This window comes from Conger conger, chromosome 8 (genome assembly GCF_963514075.1).
Source record: "Conger conger chromosome 8, fConCon1.1, whole genome shotgun sequence".
NCBI classification, from domain to species: Eukaryota; Metazoa; Chordata; class Actinopteri; order Anguilliformes; family Congridae; genus Conger; species Conger conger.
In genome coordinates, this window is record NC_083767.1 from 56,844,989 (window position 1) to 56,871,028 (window position 26,040).

The 26,040-nt window shown below is 45.7% G+C and overlaps 2 protein-coding genes across 3 annotated transcripts in view; one reads left to right on the forward strand and one right to left on the reverse strand.

Moving 5' to 3' along the window:
* LOC133134507 (limbin-like) overlaps positions 1–6,644 on the reverse strand; it is a 74,924-nt gene extending 68,280 nt beyond the window's left edge. The window contains exons 1-5 of the mRNA XM_061250708.1: positions 6,029–6,644; positions 5,697–5,775; positions 4,186–4,358; positions 2,304–2,360; positions 676–862 (exon numbers count right to left, since the gene is read on the reverse strand). Coding sequence (XP_061106692.1) covers positions 676–862; positions 2,304–2,360; positions 4,186–4,358; positions 5,697–5,775; positions 6,029–6,337 — 805 coding nt within the window. The 5' untranslated portion in view covers positions 6,338–6,644. The remainder of the gene's footprint in view (positions 1–675; positions 863–2,303; positions 2,361–4,185; positions 4,359–5,696; positions 5,776–6,028) is intronic.
* Positions 6,645–6,832: 188 nt separating this feature from the next.
* LOC133134692 (evC complex member EVC) lies at positions 6,833–25,077 on the forward strand. 2 transcript variants are annotated; one of them, XM_061250980.1, is made up of 21 exons: positions 6,833–7,279; positions 8,064–8,183; positions 9,231–9,317; positions 9,991–10,202; positions 12,118–12,202; positions 12,651–12,749; positions 12,953–13,090; positions 14,637–14,798; positions 15,897–16,113; positions 17,012–17,160; positions 17,508–17,606; positions 17,961–18,173; positions 18,721–18,830; positions 19,183–19,393; positions 19,911–20,126; positions 20,343–20,487; positions 21,152–21,254; positions 21,498–21,624; positions 23,059–23,149; positions 23,273–23,357; positions 24,042–25,077. In XM_061250980.1, exons 1-21 carry the CDS (start codon positions 7,100–7,102, stop codon positions 24,106–24,108), a joined length of 2,916 nt encoding a protein of 971 aa, XP_061106964.1. In that variant the 5' UTR covers positions 6,833–7,099; the 3' UTR covers positions 24,109–25,077. The 2 variants fall into 2 exon arrangements, with proteins under 2 accessions (XP_061106964.1, XP_061106965.1); XM_061250981.1 differs by having other exon boundaries at positions 21,155–21,254.
* The last annotated feature ends 963 nt before the right edge of the window (positions 25,078–26,040 follow it).

Consider the following 26,040-nt stretch of genomic DNA (forward strand, 5'->3'; position numbering starts at 1 on the left):
CGCCTGCTTATTACTTTGTTACCGACTTGGCACGCCGCTGGTGGAGGAGGCCTGAGAGGCGGGGCGCAATGTATGAAAAACAATCTCCCTGATCGTTTGTTTCCTGCCGGAGAGTCAATGGCTTTGGCCTCACGAGCGGAGAGACGAGGACTCTTACGCTCTTCTACCAGTGTGTTTGTGTGTGTGTGTGTGTGTGTGTGTGTGTGTGTGTGTGAGCGTGCGTGCGTGCATGCGTGTGTGAGTGTGTGTGTGTGTGTGTGTGAGTGTGTGTGTGTGAGTGTGTGTGTGTGTGTGTGTGTGTGAGAGTGTGTGTGTGTGTGTGTGTGTGAGCGTGTGTGAGTGTGTGTGTGTGTGTGAGCGTGTGTGAGTGTGTGTGAGCGTGTGTGTGTGTGTGTGTGAGCGTGTGTGTGTGTGAGTAAATGTGTATGTGTGTGTGTGTGTGTGTGAGCATGTGTGTGTGTGTGTGTGTGTTTGTGTATGTGCGTGCTTGTGTGTGTGTGCGCAACTGTGTCTGACTGTGTGTGTCTGCGTGTGTGTGTGGTGTGTGTGTATAAATGTGTGTGTGCGTGTTTGTGTGTGTGTGTGCGCAAATGTGCATGGATGTGTCTGACAGTGAGTGAGTGAGTGAGTGAGTGAGTGAGTGAGTGAGTGAGTGAGTGAGTGAGTGAGTTGTACCTGACAGAGAGTCAGAGGTGAAGGACTGGAAGCCTTTCTCCACCACAGCCCCGCTGTTATTTACTATGGAGAGGCCGGACACAGCATCCTGAATGCCCAGCTGGGACAGATCAGTGGCAGCAGGCATCCCAGTGTTGTTGATCAGCAGGAAAAAGGTCACCAGGGGGAACTCCTTCGCAGTATCCACCTGTTGCCCCGGAAACAGCACAATACAGAGGGGAGACGTTGTGATTAAAGTTAATGCCAGTTCCCCAGGCAACAGTAATGTACAATACATATATATATATATATCCCAGAGGGCCTGGTTCCATTCTGACCACAATACACTTTGTTCTTATATTTAACCCATTATGGACTAAGGCACCTTATAGAAAACCCATAGAAAGGCCTAGAAATCACAATGCATTTCAATGGTGATGTGTCTTGAAAAACGGTCATATGATCAAATAAGACGCTGGAGTCACATCCGTCTATTAAGGGGGATGTAACGTGCAGGTCCCATCCATCTGTTAAGGGAGATGTAACGTGCAGGTCACATCCATCTGTTAAGGGAGATGTAACGTGCAGGTCACATCCATCTGTTAAGGGAGATGTAACGTGCAGGTCGAATCCGCCCATAAGGGGTTATGAAAAGTCTTTGGGCGGGAAGGCAAACGGCCTCACTCATTACCAATAATAAGGACGTGGGGAATTCCCTTAATTAGCGTCCCTTTGTGTTGTACAAGAACATGCAGCTGACTTTTACACCGATTTCTGCTCTCCGTTGACTTTGACTTCACCAGCTGTTTGCAGGAAAACTATGACCCGCTTGAAGAAACTGCCTACATTTCACGCCTGTGTTTTTACGAAGCGTAAACGGTTCAGGATTTGGCCGAATTTTGACAACAAATTAGCATTCCACTCTCCTGAGGTAGTCGTCATGAGTGACAGACTGAACTGGAGCCCAAACTTGATGAATGTGCATAGAAGCTGTTTGCACGCACATTCAGAAGCACTTGTGACATAATGTAATCAGTAAATAGTGATGCAAAGTAATCAAGTAATGTTAGTAATTTAAGTAATCTTGAGTGATGCTTACATTTATCGATGGAAATCAAGCCCAATGAGTGCCAAGCACTTCAGCTCACAAATAATATTTATGGACTGAACATTTTTGAATCTTTCAGAAATATTTAAAGGGTAATCAACATAAAATATGCATATCTGAATCCAGTATTACCATTTCTATGAATGTATTTTGACACCCACAGCATATTGACAGGATAGGTGGCCATTATGGCTCAAATTGAGTTTTAAGAAATAGTATTTGCATTTACGAGAATGTATTTTTTGGGGCGACATGGCTCAGGCAGTAAGAGCAGTCGTCTGGCATTCGGAGGGTTGCCGGTTCAATCCCCCGCCCGGGCTGTGTCGAAGTGTCCCTGAACAAGACACCTAACCCCCAAATGCTCCTGACGAGCTGGTCGGGGCCTTGCATGGCAGCCAATTGCCGTGAGTGTGTGTATGAATGGGTGAATGGAGAAGCATCAATTGTACAGCGCTTTGGATAAAGGCGCTATATAAATGCCTGCCATTTACCATTTACCATTTAGTTTACTAGGATGTATTTAAGAACCGAATGCAATTACCTGCGCGCATTTCTTAAACATGAGCCCGAAGGTTGGAGGTTTTGCCAAACTGCGAATCTGAAACAAAATGCCATTCAACAGCGTCACTACATTAGAAATTGAAATTACATTACATGTTATTTAGCTGATGCTTTTATCCAACTTAACAGTTAATTAGACTGTTAATTTACAATTAGAGGACAATATCCCCTGGAGCAATGTTGGGTTAAGGACCTTGCTCAAGGGCCTCAACAGCTGCACAGATCTTAATGTGGCTACACCGGGGATTGAACCACCGACCTTGCGGGTCCCAGTCATGTACCTTAACCACTATGCTACCAGCTGCCCAAACGCATCCCAAACTCATCATGCACCGATGACACCACCTCCCCATTAATCACCAATAGCAAGAGCCACGGTGAGGATTTAGGAAACATTCTAGGAAGCTTCACAGCAGAACCGCAGCGGGAAACTGCTGTGTCCGAGACAGCCTCTCCTCGCCATGACAACAGCAGCGCCCGCATGCTCGAATGTCAAGGCGACCTCTGAGCGTGCCCTGCTTCCTCTGCTCTGAGGGGCATTAAAGAGCTCTGGGGCACTGCCTGTTTTCTGAGACAGTGCAGTAGACACGCAAGGGGCGTCAGGTCAGAGTGACCTCACAGCCCAAATGTGCCACAACCAAAACCCGGCCCACACAACCAGCAGACTCTGCTGGCCACGAAAACGCCCGTGTCACACCGTTACGTGAAGTAATGATGTTATCCATGAGAAGAGCGGATGGGGCGGCCTGTAGCGTAGTGGTTAAGGTAAAAGACTGGGACACGCAAGGTCGGTGGTTCTAATCCCGGTGTAGCCACAGCCGTTGGGCCCTTGAGCAAGGCCCTTAACCCTGCACTGCTCCAGGGGAGGACTGTCTCCCGCTTAGTCAAATCAACTGTATGTCGCTCTGGATAAGAGCGTCTGCCAAATGCCAATAATGAAATGTAACGTAATAACAGCAGACCTGCTACAGGCAGGCAAAGACTCATTTCATGTTCCCCTCCCCTTCTGGCCTGATACACGCAGAGCGCCAAGCAGGCTTATTAACGGAGATCAATTTTGCCCAGGAAAAGGAGTATATTGCAGGTGATTTGAGACGAAGTAACCACGTTTAGGCCGAGTCGCTCCTGTAATTTGGAGAAAGCCGCTTCTTTCAAACCTTCCTGCAGCAGCCTTACAGCCTCTCAGCTTATTATAACTAATGAATTCTAATATTTCCACAAATGAGTTCATTTAGTTTAACGTCAGGCAAAGATTACCGGTGGCCCTAAATCGGGGGATGTGACTGAGCAACCCTTCAGGACATAATGTGAACACAGTCACTTTATCGAAAAGATATTCAGCTCTGTTTAACGCTGAATTTTCTGCTCTGGGTTACCAACTCATTATGACTATTCACACATGGGGGTGTGGGCAAATGGCAGAACTTCCAATAGATTACATTACATTAATGGCATTTGGCAGACACTTTTATCCAGAGCAACGTACAGTTGATTAGACTAAGCACGAGACAATCCTCCCCCGGAGCAATGCAGGGTTTAGAGCCTTGCTCAAGGGGGAACCGCAAGGCCGTTGGTTCGATCCCCGGTGTAGCCACAACAAGATCCGCACAGCCATTGGGCCCGTGAGCAAGACCCTTAACCCTGCATTGCTCCAGGGGAGGAACGTCTCCTGCTTAGTCTCATCAACTGTACGTCGCTCTGCATCTGCCAAATGCCATTAATGAAACGCAATGTAACCACTACACTACAGGCCGCCCTGCAAATATCAGCAAAGCGACACAACTGCATCGGCTTCCAACAAGAGCCTCCAGAGTGGAAAGCGCAGAAGGAAGTCTCCTTGGAGCGGCTGGGGCGTGACGTACGTTTTTGTGCCGGGCGAGAGAGCGCCGCCTGCCCTCCCCCGGCATGGCGTCGGCGAGGAGGCGGATCAGGGCGAAGGGGGAGTGGTCCCAGGGACCCGCCGGGGCGGAGGAGCGGAGAGGCGGCTCTTCAGCGGTCCGCAGCGCCCGAACGCGCCCAGGCCCGTCGACTCGCCCTGCACACAAACACAGGCCGGTTCAAAAACACAAGAGATGACACAAACACACAACACCGCCTGCCGTGGGGATCCCTCTGGAGCTTTGCTTCTGCAGAAACAAAGCTTCCTTTTCATCTTCCGCCACCAAGGGGATCAGAAAATTTACCACCCAAATAAAGACCAGGTGTAATAAAGGAATCATCAGGCAACCGGTGCTCAGATTGAAGTACATCATTACCCTTGTGCCTTTATCATAGACATAAAAACACAACATAATAGTATATAATAAAATACCTATTATTAGTAAAAGGTAATGTCCCATTTGATAAGTACACATAAATGTGTGAAATGTGCACAGGGTAACTTGAATAACAGTGCTTGTCATATTTAAGCTAGTTATCAACTATAATAGTAGTAATAGTACTAGTAATAGAACAAGCCTTCCAGATGAATGCTAGGACCACAGACAAAGTGATGGACATGACGTTAACCATACGGAGACTGAAACCTCACAGATGAATGGAAGGACAAGGCATAGAGATTTAATTCAGCTGAAACACAGTACCTCCAACCCCAATTTAGGCTCCTGAGGCAGATGGGCAGATGAGTTTAGGTCTGTTTTATTTTACGGCCTATATTTCATGACTGCCGTGGTGCTTGGGTTTGGGGAAACAGCTGAGACTGCAGTGTTGCCGTTGTTCATCACTTGAATGGCTCACTGTTCTGTCAGAAGCCATTTAAAGCCACATATCCAGAATTGTTTGCTGCTGGATTGGTGTTGTTCAATCACTTCAATTCTGACATCAAACTGAGCCTCCGGGACCGTGCATACTGAAACAGTTTGCTATCCTTTTACTTTGTTGGACTTCCTATGAATTTGAAACTTGACAAGACCTTTTGTCATAACATAACATTTGTTGTCATAACATTTTGTTAAATGTTAGACAAAAGTAAACTGCCACAGCTCCAGGATACAGCTTTCATTGGGAAATATCAAATATCGCACCCCACTGAATATTCATTTGATTAATATTTGATTGAATAAAACCACTATCTGGACATTATTCATAACAATGCTGTTCTTTTAGCCTATATTTGCAGCAATTTGGTTGTTTTTCTTTGTAAAGCATAAGACTACACTCCAATCTGTACACACAGTAATGACAGCACTACAAAAAGACGCATATATAAAATAAACTTGGCTCTCAGTCACCTTATCAATGTTTCAGCTTGATTGCAGGATCAATATTCGAGGTTAACATTACATATATTTTTTTCTTGAATATATTCTGATGCGTTAAACCCAGACAGAGTATATTCGGGGAAAGAAATTAAGTGATGAAAAATAACACAAACCATCTCCATCCCGAAGCTTGACCTCCACAGATTCTTCTCCAAAGTGACACTGCCCTCCGCAAACTGGCACAGAGCATATCTGATGAAAAATTGCACAAAACAATAACATTTTGCCAGCTGACAAATCAGGTTGAAATTTATTGGAATGGGACTCATATTGTTGTGAATTTCATTAGTAGGTGTTTTTCGTGGTAATTTCTTAAAGCAAAGCCATTGAAGCATTTATTTCAAGAAATACTTTTAAGGGCTAAATAATACGAGATGGACGTTGCGACATGGTTGTCGTTTATGTCTGAAACAAATAGGCTTTCATACAGTAAATGTATACTTACCTCTGTTTGACAACATTCAGACGAGGGAAGTACTCCAGACCATGTACGATTTTGCGTCTGCGTGGTTGCTATGCCAATCACTGCAACTATTGTTTGAGGGTGCCATGTAACATCCTCAATACTACTTATGCTAGCGAGATGTCTTTCCCTGAGGTTAGCGGAATCCCACGCACTTTCTGAAATTTCCGTTACATTATTGCATTGTTCTGTTCTGAATAAATGGGAATGGGGCCTGTTCTCGCATGTAAAAATAGAATCAAATAAAATGCTTACAGTGACCTGTACGGCGAAAAAAATGCACCTCAGCATTCGTAAAAACCGTTAGCCTTCATAAACTGGAATGTATTCGTGTGTGAAACATAGCTAGCTAACTAACTAGCTAATGGTAAACAGTTATGCGTGGAATAGATCATTAGCATCGTGCCGATTGTTAGACTATTACCAGTAATTACTAGTATAAACGTTCTTTATCTTAGCTAAAACAATGCGCAATGATTGCATACCCCGTTTCATGTTTAAATTCTTACATTTAGGATGTATATATAGTGCATTTATTCCAAATACAGGAAAACAACAAGCTCAAAACTCACATTGCGTTTACAAGATGAGTTCGGTATTTTCCATTTCCCAAAACTTTACAAACTTTTTTTATCCCGCCCACACTCAGACTCTATTGGTTCTGCTCCGTCAGTCGCTCAGAAACCGCGAGATTCGATTGGTTTTACAAACTGTCTGTGAAATATTTCTGGATTAGTGGAATATTTAGCTTTTCTTGCTTTGGTAATTGTAGTTTCTAGAGGATTTTGGAGGAAAGACGTCACATGAAGTTGTTTCTTGAAGTATTTGGCGATCGTTTTCTTAAATAATATTTTGTGTTGGCTTTATATAAGTTAAAGAGTGATTTCTACGGACCTACCTATTTTAGAAAATAGTAGCTAACTTGTTTAATTTAAATTGGTTTGTATAAGAATGTCATAACTTGAGGATGGAAAGAGTTGCCTACCGTTAGGCTAATGCAACAGTTTTCAATGTAAATTATGCCTGTTGAAAATTGTTGGGACATATCCAGTCATGCCAGATGTGGACAGTGTTTCAGAATGCTCCAGTGACGTAGTGATCGAAATTGCCGAATCCTTACAACTTTTTCCAGGATTGCTGGCGGTAGCCATTGTGTTCGGAGTGTTTTTCGGAATTATCGCTGCTGCGCTACTGTACGTGTTTTTCTTGAAGCCTGTACTTTTAAATCGAAAGGTAGGCTTTGCGGCTGTTGGCTACGTGCTTTTGTGTAAGTTAGTGATCCACATGTAAACACATATTTGCTTAATACAGTCTCTTTATATGGAAATTATTTGAGGCCACCATACACCATAACATAAACCGAAGAGGGTCTTTCTGACTCCCCCTTCTCTGAGCGGACTGGCAGCGCAAATGCCCAATTAAAATTTGTGTATGCCGTACGCTGCACTGATGTTTTCAGGTAAATGAGGGGAATGTCTTTGGAAGTTCTTAGGCAGTTGAAATGCTTATTTTATTAATCTAATAAAAGCTGTAGTCCAGCGATAATTTGGAATCTGACTGAAATACAGGCTAAAAAATGCTGCCACTGTGAAACAACAACACCATCCATTCAGTCGGTTGGTGTTGGGCCGTTCAGGTTCAGGATCAGAACAGGAAAAGTGGACTACCAACAAAACATCTGAAACATACTTATTTACGTTTTAATTTACATTTCCATTGTTTTTCCAATATAAAACACAATGTATGGCCTACATAAATGTCCAATTGCACCCAGTAGTACATATAGTTTGCATTAAATAGTGATTACATTGTCAAGGCACTAACTACAGCCTAGATTTCCTCATAAACCTGATTTAGCATACACCCTCAGTTAAATATCTAGATTCAGTCACTTTAGATAAATGTGGATTTTTATTAAAGTCATATACTAGATGGAAATATCCAGTAATACTGTTGCGTGATTGCTTTTGTTATAGCTGCATATCATGTGAAATTGTTAATATTTGTTTGAGTTTAGTTTCATGGCTATGATGCCAGAAAGCTGTTAGAGGCGGATGACTTGGACCAAGAGGACAATAAAAGTGATTCCGTCAGCGTTGGAAAGAAGGCAGGCCAAAGCGCAGCACCAAATGAAAGGGTTTGTCAACCAGTGCACTCTGAATGTGGAACAATGCCTTTTTTTCTTGTGTTATATCCTGTGTTTGTCCCTTTGAGTTATGATGACACAAAAACACAACGGGAGTGAGTCTTGAGCAGACCTGCTGGAGACAAAACGGTGGTTTCCAATGCCACAAAGAAGCAGCCAACTCTTATTTGGTAATCTGTCACCACACTGCTAACAGATTACCAATGTTGTAAGAACTCCACATTTCAGTACTACCAATTTCAGTCCCTGTGACATACTGTAGCACTGCCTGTAATAAATTAAATGCTCCACCAACAGCAAATCATTAGTTTGCTCAAATCGAGATCACCCTTTGCTTTAAACAGCTTTAATGACACCTCATTTGCCTACTTACTAGCCATCCAGAGTTTTCACTGGGTCCCAGATTGGTCCTTTTGGACCGTGGTTGTGAATTCAGAACAGTTTCATGAGGTAACACTTTCTGTAGGTGGTCCTTTGTCAGAGCTGTGTAACTCCTTCATAAGCGGAAAGGTACATAGAACCTTCAGCTCAATAAATATTCATGAGTGGTTATGTAAATAGCTGCAACATATAAATATAAGGTGTTTTATGTCACCACTGATGACATAAAACAAGTGAAGCAAGTGACACTCCCACTGTATGATATAAAAAGTGCCATGCACACCATTTCTATTTATGTCTCATGAAGGTCTTGCTTATGGAGTCATATATCTCTTATGAAGGGTGATTTACAGAAAGTGCTACCTTCCTGGATTCAGAGGGTTCTAAATGGGATTTAAGTCAGGTGATTGTATTGGTCAGCTCACAACCCCAATCTTTGCCTTTTCAAATCACTGCCAGCACAACAATAGCTGCCATTATCCTGCGGCAAACTGTTCTGCGTCTAAGGAGTCTAAGGAAATGTAGATGCAATTGCTGTGCAATTCTGGTCAAAAAAGGATAGGACAGTATAGAAATGCATTTCTGAATGCAGAGAGTAATTATTTTGGAATCGCAGCATGTTATAATTTGCCCTTTCTTCTCTTTCCCTGTCATAAGGAAAGGAAACCGATGCCTATGAATAGTGATGTTGCTGCTTTTGCATTAAAGGCCAAGGTTGTTTACCCAATCAACCAGCGATACAGAGTAAGACTATTTTTCTGAAATTATTTGTATATCATGACCTTGGGGGATGATGATGGTGGTGGTGGGGGGTTGGGAGGTGGTATTGATTCTGAAAGATTTTCAGTTCTCTTAAAAACACAAACATTCGCCGTACTACAAAGGTACACCAGATATTATTATAAAATCTCACAAAAGCACCATCTAGAAAAATGTTCACTCAGACGCTGTGAAGTGTTTGATCTGTGGATGACAGTTTGCCTGTGAACCTTTTCTTCTGAAGAGATCTGTATCCATGATTATATCTCTGAGGAACTTGTGTCGCATTATACTACAAGTCTGTTATTGTCTACTGGGGTTTAAAAATGAATGAAGTTCACTTGACTTTGAGTCCCAATGTTCCAGCTTTAAAAAGCAGGAACTGCATTTCAGTGCAATTAAAAGATAACATTTCCTCAAGCTGAGTAAAGGATTTCTTCAGCAGCTTCCTTTAAGGCACATAAAATGCTCCGTGTAAAATAAACAGCACTTATACTCATCGTGTATGGAGTATATGTGGTCCCTGTTGCACATATACACTCTTCTAAAGTTGATTTAACACTTTGAATTTTGTCTTGGAGTGAGTGGGAAAAAAAAAACAGTCAAGTATTGAATTCTTTGATGGTTGCTGAAGCGTTGTTTCTGTGTTCGTCATTAGCCTCTGGCAGATGGAGCCTCCAATCCCTCTCTGCACGAGAACTCCAGGCTGGCCATTCTTCCCAACCCTGAGTCCTCCTCCTCCTCCAGCCTGGACTCCCTCAGCCAGGAGCATGACGAGGACAGCAGCCAGTTTGTCACCATCCCCAACACCTTCCAGAACGACAGGTTCATCCGGGTCGGCCATTTCGCTGAGACGTTCACCTGTGCAGGGTGGGTTCACACACACGTGCCGGGTACCGTCCTTTAAAGAGGGCATGCGAGTCCTGAGAGCTTCACCGTCTGTTCTGTATGGGTACACACCCCTTGAATATGACCATCACACAACTGTGCACACTGCCATGAAATATGGGCATCACACAACTGTGCACACTGCCATGAAATATGGGCATCACACAACTGTGCACACTGCCATGAAATATGGCCATCACAGAACTGTGCACACAGCCATGACATATGGCCATCACAGAACTGTGCACACAGCCATGACATATGGCCATCACACAACTGTGCACACCCTTTGAATATGGCCATCACACAACTTTACACACAGCCATGAAATATGGCCATCACACAACTTTGCACACTGCCATGAAATATGGCCATCACAGAACTGTACAAACCGCACAAAAAAAGATATATATATGGGGTGTCTCAGTGGCGCAGCCTGCAGAGCACTGACCGCATGCTCATTGCGAGCCGCGACGTCAGCGGTTCGAATCCGACCGTCTGACATTTGTGGCATGTCTTCCCCTCTCTCTCGCTCCCATTCTTCCTGTCTCTCTATACTATACTGTCCAATAAAGCTGAAAAAGGCCGAAAAAATATCTTTAAAAAAAAAGATATATATTTTTTTATACTGTAAGCCATTAGAGGACTTTACCACACTATTGAAGATGTTGGACACTGGAAATGTCACCATAAAGTCAAGTGTGCAACAATTCTACAAACACCACCTCTGCACACAGTCAACATAATGCTTCAAACACTGAACAACTAACGCAGCCAATATGGAAGTGCTGACAGCAGCTGTAAAAATGGCTGACACAAATCCACTAACACCACCTTCAAATATTGTTCTCCCCTCGATTAATAAGTGTGCGAGCAGACAGCCTTTATCCAGGGACAACTTGAAATGGCTTGCATTCTAAAGGCATACAATTGTTTAGCCTTGCTGTGGTCTTAAGTTTTCAATTAAAGTGCATATGTGCATAAAACCAAATTCTCCCAAGAATAACTTAATTTATACTTTCGACTGAATAAATTGATTACATGGTGTCGGGGTCTTTACCCATGCACTATTGTTTCATTGTTTCCCGAATCTGGAATTTTCAGCCTTTTGCCTGAAAAAGGAGAGCTGGTTGGCAAAAGAAAGTTGAGAAGTGGTATGAGGGCTTTTCTGACCTTCTTTGTTTTCCACTCTTGTCCTCATACGCATGTCTTGTTTGAAATTGCTGTTCAATTTCCTTTGTCTGTCCCTTGGAAAGTACACATTCAGAATTTTACTCTTACTGGTTCAGCCTGTCTGCTTCTACCGAAACAACCATTCTTCCGTTCTACTGCAAGCGTTTTAATGGATTCAATCTTGACAATAGAGATTTGGTGTGGTAGTGTGGTTAAGAAATTTGGCTTGTAATAACCTTGGAGTTTCGTCCCTGCAAATCTGGCCTGTGGTTATCATGTCAGGTTACAATTTCATGTCCTGTGTTGGCCTGCTATTGAACCCCTGAGCAAGGTCCTCACTTCAGTAAATATCCAAGATTGTAAAGGGTAACATGTAAAGCATATGCTATGTAGCCACATTGACTGGGATAATGGCTTCTGCCAAAATTATTGGAAATAAATGTCAGATAATTCCTTGCATTTATATAGTGATTTCTTCACTAGCTGGCAACTGAAAGAGCTTTACAGTGATAAGGGGAAACCCTCCTTCTACCACAACCAGAATATCAGGATGTAGCCGATACACGCAAATGAAAAGTGAAAATGGACAGTTTTCTTTGATTTTGCCATTACAATAAGAAAATTATATTATGAATGCAATGTCACGTACACATTCACACATTTTTCATGCTGGGATGAATTGATGTGCCTTTACCTTATATTTTGGGGGGATTTGCTGTTGCAGGTTCGAGGGCCGGATCAGTCTCTACTGTTTGGGTCTCCAAAACTTCCAGCACCTGTGTGCCAAGCTCCAGGAAGAGAAGCACGTGGTGAGCGTGACATCACTTCTTTATCTATAAAAGGAAATTTCTAAGCCATGCAGAAGAAGAAGAAGAAACATCTTCAGTGTCACCCTTTATCCCCGCCTGCCCATCATCCCTGTTCAATTACATATCAGAGCAGCATTCATGCCTCTTCACATGAACATGAACTTTTCACTATATACATTTTATATAGTGAAAAGAGGCCAGCACAACAGGAGCTCAATTAATGCCCCTGAACTGTGTTTTTTCACTTCGTAGTCTTCAAAATAACCTTTACGAAAGGATATGTGCCTTGAACATTTCACTTGACGAAGCGCTATTATTCATCAATTTACAGCTGCAGTTCATTCATATGAGACCTTGCAACCTTACAAAGGGTTCACATATATATTGTTATTTACAAGGTACAGTATTGCAGCTATTATTTGGTTTGTGACACATCTCCCTTCTCCAGTTCTTTCTCCAGATTCTCAGAATTCTTTTCGATGAGTGTTTTCGCAGGGAGAAAATTGACTCCGCTTTCTACAGTAAAGTTCTTCTGATACAAGAAAGGGTAAAAAAAAAAAAACTAAAAAAACTTTTTTGTACTGTACATTTCCTCATTTATTGTGGAAGCATTGGCCTGCATCACTAACATTTTGCCAAGAACAGTTGAATATTTAACTCAAGTGTCCTGCTTAAAATGGCTGAATGGTAACTCAGAGAAAAGTGTTGCCTAAGCAGGGTGCGCGGTCTTATGTTGGCATTTCTGTACAGGAACTGCAGGACTTGAAGAAAGAGCTCTCGGTGAAGCTGTTTAACTCTGAGAGGAAGGAGGACCCCAACTCAATCTACTGCACTCTGGAAGAAATTGAACGAGCTGGGAAGGATAGACTTGAGCATGGACTTCAAATGGTTTGAGCTGTTATACACACATAGCAAAACGTAGACTAGGTAGATAGATCGATCTTCTCGAAAGATGTAGTGTTTTTAATAAAAGTTGTGTCGCACCGGTACTAGCCTGTGCCGTAACGTGTATCGTATCGCAGCACAATAGCGCAGCACAACACGGGCCTGATAGCACAGTGCAGAATTAAGTATTAATTTAATATTGCGGTGTTCGTCAGATGATATCGCACCCTGCTTTTATGAAAGCAAGGTGCAAGGTCAGCTAAATCTGTCCTCCTGTAATCGCATTCAGAGATGGCCCGCTGACTGTGATGAGTACGAATGCCTTATTACAGGAAAGGAAACAACGGTGAGGTATTACGCGTGTCCGCGTTCTGTTCCCTCATACGCAGAGGTTTCTAAAATGAGAAAATGCACATTATCAGATGGCGGCCTGCGAAGCCCGCGGCTTGCGAAGCCCACAGCTCGAAAGAGGAGGACGTTTTATACAGCGGCGGGGGAAAACGCTAAGAGAGCGACGTTCTTGGAGACCTTCCTCTGAATTGTCGCGCTCGTTTCCGCCTCAGTGTGCGCCGTATGCCTTAATTGGTGATTTGACGGCGGTAATTAAACGGTTCTCATTGTGACGACCGAATGCTGCACGTTGGACAGTGTGACAGTCCGTCTGTTCGCAGTAGATTGGGAAGGGGGGGGGGGAATTAAATTGGGGATTTGCTATAGCAATGTGGATGCGGGCAGAAATTGTATATTGTTGTGTAGATGGATGGGTATAACTAAACAGTTTTATGTGTAGTATTGTGACTTTGCCGAGGTGACATTTTGAGATCGTATATAATGTTTGATGACAGGTGCACAGTCGGTAGATGCGCAGATGGAGAGATGGTTTATGTTGTAGCTGGGGCCTAAGCCTGCGTCTAATGTGAAAAAATAGTATACTCTGCATACATGATATAAACCTGAATTATACTTCAAGTATTCTTTAGTATAAAATAGTACACTTCAGGTATACTTCAGCATACTATTTTTTTCACATGGGTTTTGGAGAGCTGCAGGGTGTGCTGGGTTTTGGCTTCGCTTTAGAAACCAAGTAAGGGGAGATAACTGAAATCAACTCCTTCAATTGGTCACATACGTAAGTGCTGAGTAAAATCGACAAAAGCAAGTTACTGGCACTGGCATAGACAGGGAGAAATGATAAATAGCTTGTGCAGGCGGTAGACAGTGTTGCTTTGACGGTGATTGTTGTATGGTTTTCTATTGACAGATGAATGAGTTAAATCATATTTCCTGTCCATCGATGTGAATGTTGAACTTTGCTCTTCTCCTCGTCAGACCTGGCTCAAATACATCATTGTTCGGATTCAAATACTTTTATATGCTTTACCAAGCTTGTCTGGTGTACCTATGAAATACTCTCAGAAAGTGCAAACCCCCGCCTTCTGGTCCTCTTGGTTGGCTCAGTTGGCGCCAGGCAAGATCAGCCGGGCACAGAAAACGATTTGAATCGCAAACAGTGACTGAGTGTTTTGACCCAGGCCCGCCCCCTGCACAGGTGATGGGGTTCAGCAGGCAGGTGGAGAGGCTGTGCCTGCACCTCCGCGCCCGCCCCGGCGCTCTCCCGGGGGAGGCGGTGGTGGACACCACCCGCTCCCTGGTCCACAGCCTCCTGCAGGTGGAGACTCGGCTGGCGGAGCTCCAGATCGCCCACACCCGGGTGAGAAATGGCAGGCATTTATATAGCGCCTTTATCCAAAGCGCTGTACAATTGATGCGTCTCCATTCACCCATTCATACACACACACCGACGGCGATTGGCTGCCATGCAAGGCCCCGACCAGCTCGTCAGGAGCATTTGGGGGTTAGGTGTCTTGCTCAGGGACACTTAGACACAGCCCGGGGGCGGGGGATCGAAAGCAGCAACCCTCCGACTGCCAGACGACTGCTCTTACTGCCTGAGCCATGTCGCCCCCTGCAGACAGAGCACGCAGCTTTCAGCCCTTTCAGCCCCAAGCCCGATTAGAAGTGGCTCCACCAAAATCCCACAGGGGGTTTCGCCTTTGGTTGGAGAAAATTGTGAAAGTTGAGAAAGTTTATCAGGGTTTTAATAGGGGCTCAGAGCAATAGTTGTAGCAGTCATTTTGATTTTGGTTGCAAAGGTGTAATGTCTAGAGTGCCATACTGGGATTTTACAGTAGTTACGCTTCAGTGCCATATGCCACTCAGGGGATTGAAAGGGTTAAATAAGAGCTGCTTTTCCCTGGACTTTAAACACAGTTCCATTAGTGTGAGTGATACCTAGAATAATCCACTACCAAGGAGAATGTAAAGGATGAATGTTAAAATATGGCATTTTAAAATCACATTTTTATGTTCTTAGTAGAAGACAAAGAAGAATAGGCTTGTGTACACATCCCATCCAAGTAGGGTACAGATGCAGGACAAAATAAGTAGCTTACACTGAAAAATAAAAATGTTGCCACAGATTTATTACTGTAGCGTTTCAACCAGACCCACTTTGTCAGGCAAAACCAAGACTAGGTCGTCTTGGACTTACTGTGCACTTATTGTATGTTGTTTTGGATAAAAGCATCTGCAAAATAAAATGTAATGTAGTCTTAGTGGAAGAAAAGCCTTAACTTCATGCATTTGTGCAGCTTACAATATTGTGCCTTTTTGCTGCAAGATGCCCAGGAGGTTGAGGGTAAGAGTTGGAGGAGGGGGTTTCTGCAACAACAGCAACAGTGCCGTCGCCAGGCTGAGCCTGAGACCCAGTGGCTGTGCGCTGTGGTTGACCGCGTGCGTCTCTCCGCAGAGCGCTCAGGAGAAGCTCCTGTGGTGGGAGGAGCAGGACTCGTGGCTCCAGTCCCGGCCGGGCCTGCTCAGACGGGAGGCGGTGTGCAGGCTGAGGCTGGTGGCCAAGGCCCTCGAGCAGCTCACCAGCGACGGGCAGCTCAGCTTCGGCCACATGGAGACCATGCTGTCTGAGCTTCAGAGCGCACTGAGGGAGGAGCTTCAGAGCTGCGGAGAGGGTGAGAGGCTGGGGGGCGGGGAGGGGGAGGGGCATGTTGGGTATGAGGGAGGAGCTTCAGCATTATGGAGAGGGTGAGAGGCTGGGGGGCGGGGAGGGGGAGGGGCATGTTGGGTATGAGGGAGGAGCTTCAGCACTGGAAAGGGTGAGAGGCTGGGGGTGGTGAGGGGGAGGGGCTTGTAGATTGGGTGGGAGGAGCTTCAGCTCTGCAGAGAGGGTGAGAGGCTGGAGGAGGGGAGGGGGAGGGGCATGTAGAGTATGAGGGAGGAGCTGAAGCCCTGTGGCAAGGGTGATAGGGCGAGGCAGAGAGGGGAGAGTTGTTGAAGCACTGTGGCTATACCGTTCACCCCGTCTGGATGTAAAACCCCTCAAATTAAAGCGGAAAGTCTGTATTTTAACCACACAGTGATTGTTTGCCGGAGTACAGAGCGAAAACAAAAAGAAAATGTGTCACTGTCCAAATACGAATCGCGCATAGTATAACAGGGAGGGGTAGATGTGTTCTGGGTTAGAGACAGGAGCACAGGAAGGGAGAGAGCAGTGCACTGCGCTGCCAACAGGATGAGAGTGATTACACTGTAATGTGTTTGGCAGTGTAGCCAGACGGGAGGACCGGTTTGACCACTGATCCAAACTGCTGCTCTGGCCCGCTGTTCGACAGCGCCGTCATGATTGCAGCTCAACACGGCCCTACAGACGTACACTGCGCTTCGTTACCGCGCTTCCCAGCGCAGACGAGCGAGCAGCCATTTGCATTTTTTCTAAATTAATCCCCGGCGGCATTGCTAAAATCAGAAAGAACAGATTGTACTGTGAAATTGTATTTCTCCCTTGCAGTTATACTTGTCAGTTTGCGTTAGCTGACGGGGCGTTGTTCTCTCCCGCGGCGTCGCGCGCAGAGTGCGTGCGGCAGACGCAGGAGCTGGTGAGCGAGGCGCACAGGAAGGCCGACGTGAAGAGGAGGAAGCTGACGAAGAGCCAGGCCAAGGAGAGAGGCCGCGCCCTGGACAACGCACAGCAGCTCCGGGACCCTCTGGAGTTTGTGAAGGTCTGGAGGCTTTCTGGTTTCCTTTCAGAGGCTGTAGTTCTCCGTTCTGTCAGTGGTTACTGAGCATAAGGAAGGTTGATAAGGGATCTGTGGATGGGAGTAGCCATAATGATGAAGGAAAAGTTTCATTTAAACATGGATTCCTGCCACAGGTGCTCAAGCGTATGGTTCCTCTTCATTGTCTGGTATTACCTTCGAACGAAACATGGTTAACAGCTAGTTATGTACTGTATATCAGACCGCATTCCCCTCGCTAGCTCTGCGAGGAGAATGGGGGTCTGATATTTCCCCCTGGTCTCTGTTGGAGCTGTTTCATTCCACCTCTCTCTCTCTCTCTCTTTATGAAGGTGTACTCTGAGGTTCTGGAGAAACAGAGGAAGCAGAACAGTGATCTGGAGGAGCAGCAGGAATGGAGCGTGACGGAGGCTGTGTGTGAGCTGTGGAAGGTAAAGAGTGGAGTGTGTGTGTGCGTGAGAGCGTGTGTGTGTTGGTGTGTGTGAGTATGTGTGTGTGTTGGTGTGCGTGCATGTATATATGTGAGCTGTGGAAGGTGAGAGGTGGAGTGTGTGTGTGTGCATGTGACTGTGTTAGCGTGTGTAAAATGTATAGAAATTGAGTTTAAAAGGCCGATCTCAGCTATGAGATTGTCTGCCTGAACTGAAGCTGACCTTTCCCCGCGCCTGCACTCTGTCTTTGTTGTGCTGGGCGGTGGGTGAAATTGAGCAGAGATGTGAGCCGTGGTGACGGGAAGGGGGGGGGCGGGCGCGGGCGCGCGTTCTCACCGCCCGCTCTCTCTCCAGAGGCTGCACTCCTCCTGGTCGGAGAGGCTGGCGGACCGCGTGAACGACCTGTTCCTGACCGCGCTGCCCGCGCAGACGCAGCTGACCGCAGACGCGTGCGACCGGCTCAGGCAGGAGGCGGACCGTGACCTGAGCGGTCAGCTGCGCAGGGAGGAGAGCGCGGTCAAACTCAGCCTGCAGGGTCTGCAGGAGCAGCTGGACGTGGACAGACAGGTAGACGGGACAAGCGGACGAGATTCTGAGGGAGCCCGACGAATTCCAAATGTCCAGTAACGCTTCATTTTACAGTCCGTTAGTTACGCAGTGCTTACTGGCAAGTATGTTGATTTCAGTGGGAAGTACTGTGGTACAAAGTACCACATGCAAGTACTATGTAAGTACGTTTTACAGCCCGTGTTGTAATACTAATAAGTACCTGGTATTTACCGAGTACTATGTAATTAACAGGCTGTAAAGTGAAACGTTACCACATTTTCTGTTGGCTTTGCCATTGCGATAAGAAAATGCTTATATGAAGACATTGTTTCACCCACACATACACACACAGGCACCCACAGACGTGCGTACACACACGGTATACAATATAACACCAGGCTAGTTTAGATTAGTGTGGAGTAATGATTTGGGCCTGTTCACAGAGTGTATGGTGTTTGAATCACGTGTTATTTATAATGGATCTCAGTATTGGCTTGCAGTGAATAAGTGTTTGTGTGTGTGTGTGTGTGTGTGTGTGTGTGTGTGTGTGTTTCTCTTTCTGTAGATATGGCTGGAAGAAGAAGCTCTGGTCACAGCCAGTCTGAGGCATATGTGTGATCAACAGCTGAACATCCTCAGGGGGATGTCAGTGAAGCAGAAAGACTTGCAGGAAAGGTCAGTGGTTCCTCATGAGTACAGAATAGCCGTGCTCGGGGACTTTTCCCAAAAGAGATCTAGAGACCTCTGCTGGACAGATAGTGGAACTGCATAAAAATACTGTGGGGGGGCAGGCTTGAGTCAGCTCCTTATGGGCTGGATACCTCCAAATGGACAGTGAGGAAGGGACATCATTCGATTCCGGCGGTTTACGATTCCCAACTCCAGTGGGGTGTACCTTGGGTATACGTTTTCACCGTACCTATGCGCCTACTTGTGCATTTGTGCGTCTCTGATCTGCAGAGATATGTACTTGCAACGTGTGGCAGATTGGGTGATAGCGGATTGGTCCTGTCCTGTCCCTCTGTAGTGTGGATAGCCTGCTGGAGGTGAAACACCGCCTCTTGCTGGCAGCAGTGCAGAGGCAGTTCATGGCCCGTCACTTCACCCTGAGGGCCCTGAAGGAGATGAGGTTTTCCAGGCTGAAGATGCCCTCCCTCAGCGACTCCAGGGTGGTGGAGCTGGAGGACTGCAGCAAGACCCAGCACACTCCTAGCCTGACCCCTCGAGCTATCCATAAGGTATTATACTAGCTAACACACTCCTAGCCTGACCCCTCGAGCTATCCATAAGGCACTGTACTAGCCAACATACTCCTAGCCTGACCCGTAGAGCTATATATAAGGTATTGTGAGTCCTGGAGTTATTCATAAGGTATTGATCCAGCTGGCACACTTCTAGCCTGTATGCCAGAGCTATCCATAAGGTATTGTACCAACTAGCACACTCCTAGCCTGCCGCCTAGTGTTATCCATAGGTACTGTACCAACTAGCACACTCCTAGCCTGCCTCCTAGTGTTATCCATAGGTATTGTACCAACTAGCACACTCCTAGCCTGTCGCCTAGTGTTATCCATAGGTATTGTACCTACTAGCACACTCCTAGCCTGCCGCCTAGTGTTATTCATAAGGTATTGATCTGGCCAGCACACTCCTAGCATGACTGCTAGAGCTATTCATAACACAAACGTAACAGAATTACTGCTTAGACTGATGCTGAATTTACGTTCCCCCCTCCTGTATCCCATGATCCCGTAGGACTGTCCTGCCAGCGAGGCTGAAAGGCGCCTGGGGCCAGAGGCTCAGCTCATTGGTCAGGGCTTCCAGCAGGAGTTCCTATCAGAGCTGGACACCGGGGCGGAGCTTCTCCAGGAACACGCCCAGCTGCTCATGGGCCACGCCCTCGCCAACAGTATCCGTAACCATGGCGACGCGGAGCCCTCCGCTCAGCCCCGCCCACAGGACAGCAGGAAGGTAATAGTCAGAGCAAAGCTCGCTCCTCAAATGTGACCGTATATTAGTGGTGGGAAAAATTTTTTGTAGTGTGAAAAATTTTGATGACTGGTTTAGCTTCTTTTCAGAACTATCTTGCGTTTTGAGACAAGGCGTTTATCCGTTCCTCTGGTGTTGTCGTGAGCACTGAACGCTAATGCTGACGGTAGTAGCGTTGACGGCACTGCCTCCCTGCAGCTCCGCCTGGTGGAGGGGGCCTCTGAGAGCGTGTACGTGACCCGAGGCTCCACCAGCGCCCTGATCCAGGGTTACTACACCCAGATCCAGAGCATCGCCAAGGCCCAGCAGCAGGGCCAGCAGCTCAGCCCGGAGAGCCCTGGAGGTGGTTCAGCATCAGCCGCATTTAGTCTTCATCAGAGCATCAGATCTGGGATCAGTTACACTGCAGTGCTTATCAGAGCATTGAAACTGATCTGGGATCGGTTACACTGTAGTGCTTATCAGAGCATTGAAACTGATCTGGGGTCAGCTACACTGCAGTGCTTATCAGAGCATTGAAACTGATCTGGGATCAGTTACACTGTAGTGCTTATTTGAGCAGTGGAACTGATCTGGGTTCATTTACACTGTAGCGCTTATCAGAGCATTGGAGCTGACCTGGGATCAGTCTTATTAGAGTACTTCACAGTATTCCATAGCATGGGAGGCAGCATGTATGTAGTTATTTGCAGGTTCCCAGATAGGGGCACTGCTGTTGTACCCTTAAGCATGGTACCCCAGATTGCTCTTTTGACTATCCAGGGGGTGAATTACATGTTGTAGTGTAAGAGAAGCGATGCAGTCATTGGAAGTGTACATATACTTTGGTGGTACATCTACCTTAGTCGCACTAGGGTTCCACACTAGGGTTTTCCTATTGAGGCAAGCCAATAGAATGACATCAGACAGCCGATGGTGGCAGTGCTAGTGTGGGGCAGTCATGGTGGATGAACGTGAGCTGCTGCTGGAGGTGTTGGTGAGTGAGTTGTGCTTCTCTCTCTCCCCAGCAGAGTGTGACAGGCCGAGTGGGCGGAGCCTGCTGTACAGAGCCCTGCAGAAGGAACTGGCCAATTGGGAGAGGAAGCCCACATCCAGGGAGTTTCACCAGAGGTACCGGGGTCCAAGAACATCCATCCCCAACAGCTGTCCCCATCAGCCAGAATCCCATGTTAGCTGTGGAAAGATGTTACTGCTTTATTTTGTCTTATTTTATAATGCAGCCACATAGCCCTAGTGGTAGCCTACATGGGCTGTGTTTTTTGCCAATTGTTTTTGCAGTATAGATCCAAACTGTTGCCTGAGCCATCTAAAGCTTGACTGTGTGTAAAAGGAAGCTTATTCCCCGTCTGAAAGGGTTGAAATGCAGAAGAAGAAGATCCTGGCCCAGTACGACGTCGACCTCGAGGCGGCATACGAAACGCTGAGGAAGAGGAAGTCGGAACTTCAACAAACGAAGGAGAGTCTTAAAGTACAGCTTCAGGTACAGTCACAGAATCTTAAAGTACAGCTTCAGGTACAGTCACAAGACCGTGAACCTCGACACGTTTAACCCGGAGCCGAGAACAGATTCGTCGGCGAATAAAATAAACTGTTTTATTACAGTTACCTGAACTGAGTGAGTCTGCACCCTCTTAACCTGGTCTGATGGCTCTCATAACCTGCCTGAGCTGAGGACTGGAGGAGTCCAGTGGGAGCAGGTTCCTCTCGCAGGCGCAGGTCACAGCTACCCCATCATTATTCGCCTTTCACAATCGCGGCGCTGTCTCCTTCCCGCGCGCTCTGGGAGGGCTCCGATTGGTGCTGCGATTGCGTCCCATTGGTCAGGTCGGGTGCGGCGAGCCGGTCAGCCCGTGCCCTCACCTGCGGTTTTGACGAGCGCCGCAAATCACAAGCCTGCCACTTTAACCCATCCAGTCCCCAAGCGGCGCTACCGTAAAAACCCTGAGAGCCATACGGCGCCCACGGTACGCTCCGTGCCTCTCAGTGACGCCTGGAAGGCAGCAGGTTCTGCTCGGCCTGCCACAGATTATGTGCACACGCTACTTCGCAGGCAGCGTGTTGTCCTGAAATGTATCTGTGTCTGTGTTACTGAGCTAGCTAGTGTGCTGAACCCGTCGCAATTGGTCTCCTAGTTCTACAAGCTGCGGTCTTCCTGGCTTCACTGACGGAAGGAAAGTACCCTGGGCCCATATGACACTCTACCTTTTCAGCCAATTAAAATGACGGCTATGCTGTTGTCTTGTGCCCCTATTAAAGCCCTGCTCAATTTTCTCAAGCCAAGCCAGAGCCCCCTGGGACTTGGGCGGAGCCACTTCGCATTGGGCTTGCAATTAATTCTTAGGCCTGTTTTTTGTTTTGTTTTTTTGGCAGGATTGGAGTTTTAGTATTCAGGGCTCTGCGCTAACATTTATTCCCAGGAGGACATGTTGAAAGATTTAGCCGCATGTTACTGCATTTCAATTAGTAGATGCGCCACAAAATTATTTTTCCATTTGGCATTGGTACACATCAATTCTCAGGAGTAAATGGTCCTAAAATTGGAGGGGGCCCTGGCCTTCTCTGACCTCACTGCTTTGCCATAAGTAAATGGCACTGATTTGCATTATTCCTTCAGGTTCCTGTAAGTGACCAATACTTGGCTATATGGTGTTTGCAGTGCTGAAGGAACGAAGAGCTTGTTGGGCCAGTATTATGTCTATGTCTAGCGTATAGAGAGCAGAGACTGAGCCAATGTTTCCGGCTTCTGACTGAACCAATCAGACGCCTGTCGGTCTACAGTTTTCTTTCTTGGAGGCAGTCTGCTGGTTCAGGTCTTTGTTCGAAACCGTTCTGCTATGCTTGGCTGTGGCCCCTGTCTGTGGTTTCGGGGGTTTTGGTTCCTGGCTGAACCACGGTTCTACGTTTCCTTCTTCAGGAAGCGGAGGAGACCTTCATGGTTCGACTGGCAGCTCTGGCCAGAGTGCCTCTGACGAGCGGGGAAGCTGAACACACCAGCAGCCAGCCAGGTCAGAAGCTTCAGCTGAAGCATGCTCATGGTTATTACTGTCAAATTAATATAGTATTTTTTTTTAAATGTACAGTACATACTGTATGTTGTATGTCATGTGTATGTATGCCTGTCTCTGCAGGCGAGGAGGAGCAGGATGAGTGTAAGAGGAACACTGGGATCAGTAAAGACAGTGACCGTGTGCTCCAAAGCCCTGGAAATCACAGGTACCCGTCAATCAACAATCTGCTTTCTACTTAGAGCGGCCTGTAGCATAGTGGTTAAGGTACATGACTGGGACCCGTAAGATCGGTGGTTTGATCCCCGGTGTAGCCACAATAAGATCCTGCCAAATGCCAATGCCAATGTAATGTCATGTAATGTACTTAGCAACTACAACTCCCTGAACACTCGGCACAGCTGGCTTTGACAGTGAGCATAGGAGCAAAGGCCAGTTTATAGTTAGGCGATGTATGATCAGTTGTTGGATATCGCTACGTTGTCACCAACATTCCCGTTTCGCTCGACTTTGATTTTGAACGTTTTGTCGCTCGTGAAAAGTAGAAAAGCAAGTGGAGTCGCTGCGAGCTCAAGACGTGGACGCTAGTCGATGACGCTTCGCTGAACGTAATTGCGGATGCGAACGTTCTATAATAAGGTTGTCATGACAACTGAGCCAGCGATAGGGTCAAAGTTCAATACCATTTATATCTCGGTGACGGGGCACGACGATGGTAGCGACGACGTCAGATTGTCCGTCGTTCTAGTACAGGCCTAAAGTTGCTGTGACCGACCAACAGATGTGATAATCTCCGGTGGGAACTATCATACATCGGTGAACTGTAAACTGCCCTTCATAGGGCAAATTTTCCACTGCCAGTAGCCCATAATTATTCTCTTTCTCCCTCCAGGTATGAGCACGGAGCTTTTTTGGAAGACTCTGGGAAGAGAAAGAAGAAGAAAGAAATTCAGGATTGATCACTGTATCTAACGAGCTCTGATGTTGGCACAGTGTGAGGATTAAGGGGGTTGCAACTCCTTTCTTTTTATATTTACTTGTTTGCACATAACTGTGCTTTGGGCTGAGCCCTGTACTAAGGTTCATTCAGGGTATGAGAAAAGGAGAGAAGACTTTTCATAGACTGAGCTGTCAGTCTTAAAGCCTTTTTGTTGAGGAAGGTGCCCCCTAAAGTGTGCCCACCTCGCTCGAATTCATAGGTCATTTTTTGAATAGAAAAAAAAAAAGCACACTTGATTCTGGCACACACGTCTTTGGGGTCAAAATGGAGGCACGTCACGACAGCAAGTTCATTCACTATACATGTTTACTGTTTGACCTACCACACTCTTTGTGTGGTTGTCCTTTGTGCTGTTAATGTATCTGTGGGCCATAATATCAGACACTGGATATTACGTCACTGCTTATTTTCACATAATTATTTCAGTTCAAATGCCGTTATGAAGTACAGTGTATTTGAGGTTAATATTTATTCTATTCTGGGCTGCCTATAAGCAGTGGTTTCCTCCTTGAGAAGAGGCATTAGTGGCCAGGCAGTAAAACATCCCTTTGACTGCTCTATAAAACACTGTGCTGTTGCAGATGATTACAAATACATCAGCCATGTCTGAAAACCTACAAATAGAGTAGGCAGGGAAAATACTTTTGATTAATTTTGCTGAAATGGTTTTGGACAGTTTTTTCATGAAACCCAGGCAGGCTCAATGATGCCAGCCCATTAACAGCTAATTCCTTCTTGCAAGATTGCCTTAGATGAATTTAAGATTACACTACAGTCCACATTAAATCTTGATGAAAAATGATGACTTGTTTTTAAGTAAAAACAAATATACCAGCTTATTTCGCCATTTCTTTTGGTGTTATAATTAATATTGAATCTGAAGTGCAAATAAGATGCATTGTACACATTAAAAAGTGATTAGAGATCCTTCCTCTAGCAGGGCATTTTTCTCAGAAGACACAGACCATTTTGATGCCTTTATATGTTATCCACATCTACTGTACCACCACATACATGTAATGGAATACAAGTGGAATACCACAGTGTGATGAACAATTGAACACTTATTAAGGTGGGGTAAATGATTTAATTAGTGTTGGAGATTACGTTTTATTTTGGCATCGCATCAGTTGTGAATGTCCATTATCAGCCTTTCGACTCCTGTGAGGACATTGTGGTACTGACTTGGTTTTGGTGAATTTGGTAGCTTTTCAAAAAAAATGAATTCCTGAGGTATTCTTTGTTGATCAGGAACTTCTGTTCTGTCTGATGTGGCAATAATTTGGGAACGCCCGGATAACATCGGGAAAACAATCCCGGATGCATTTGTTTTCATGAGTCAAGAACTCCTTGAGAACAGCTCTATAACCTTTACTTTGGAAGAGTAGTCACATAAAACAACAAGTAGCTTTGAACGATGATATGCTTTGCATAATGCATGCTCAAATAAATATGCTGATGAAGATACAGGAGACTCTGCAGAATAAAGTCTGCATTACTAATTGATGACAATATTTTTGAGTCTTAAAGCAACAACAGAGATATAGTGCTGCCGTGTTTGTAATGTCAATGTTCCAGGTTTGGTTCCCTGGTGAATCAGCTGGGCTAACATGAATGACATGAGCAAATGCTTAGCTACGTGAAGGGATTATACCCTGAAAAAGAACTATTGCTGAGAAAATAACAATGATGGCAAAAACTGTGGCAGGAGTTCACACTGTTTAAGACTGACCTCCTCTGGTCAATTAGGCCCACACAGGCTTTTGCAAGCACACAAACTGCTTGCAAAAGCTATCCACAAAGGGCCTGATTGAATAAGACCCAACCATATGCCAAACCTTTTAGCAGCATGGAAGATCAATAACACAACCAATGACTGGTGTCTTTGGTT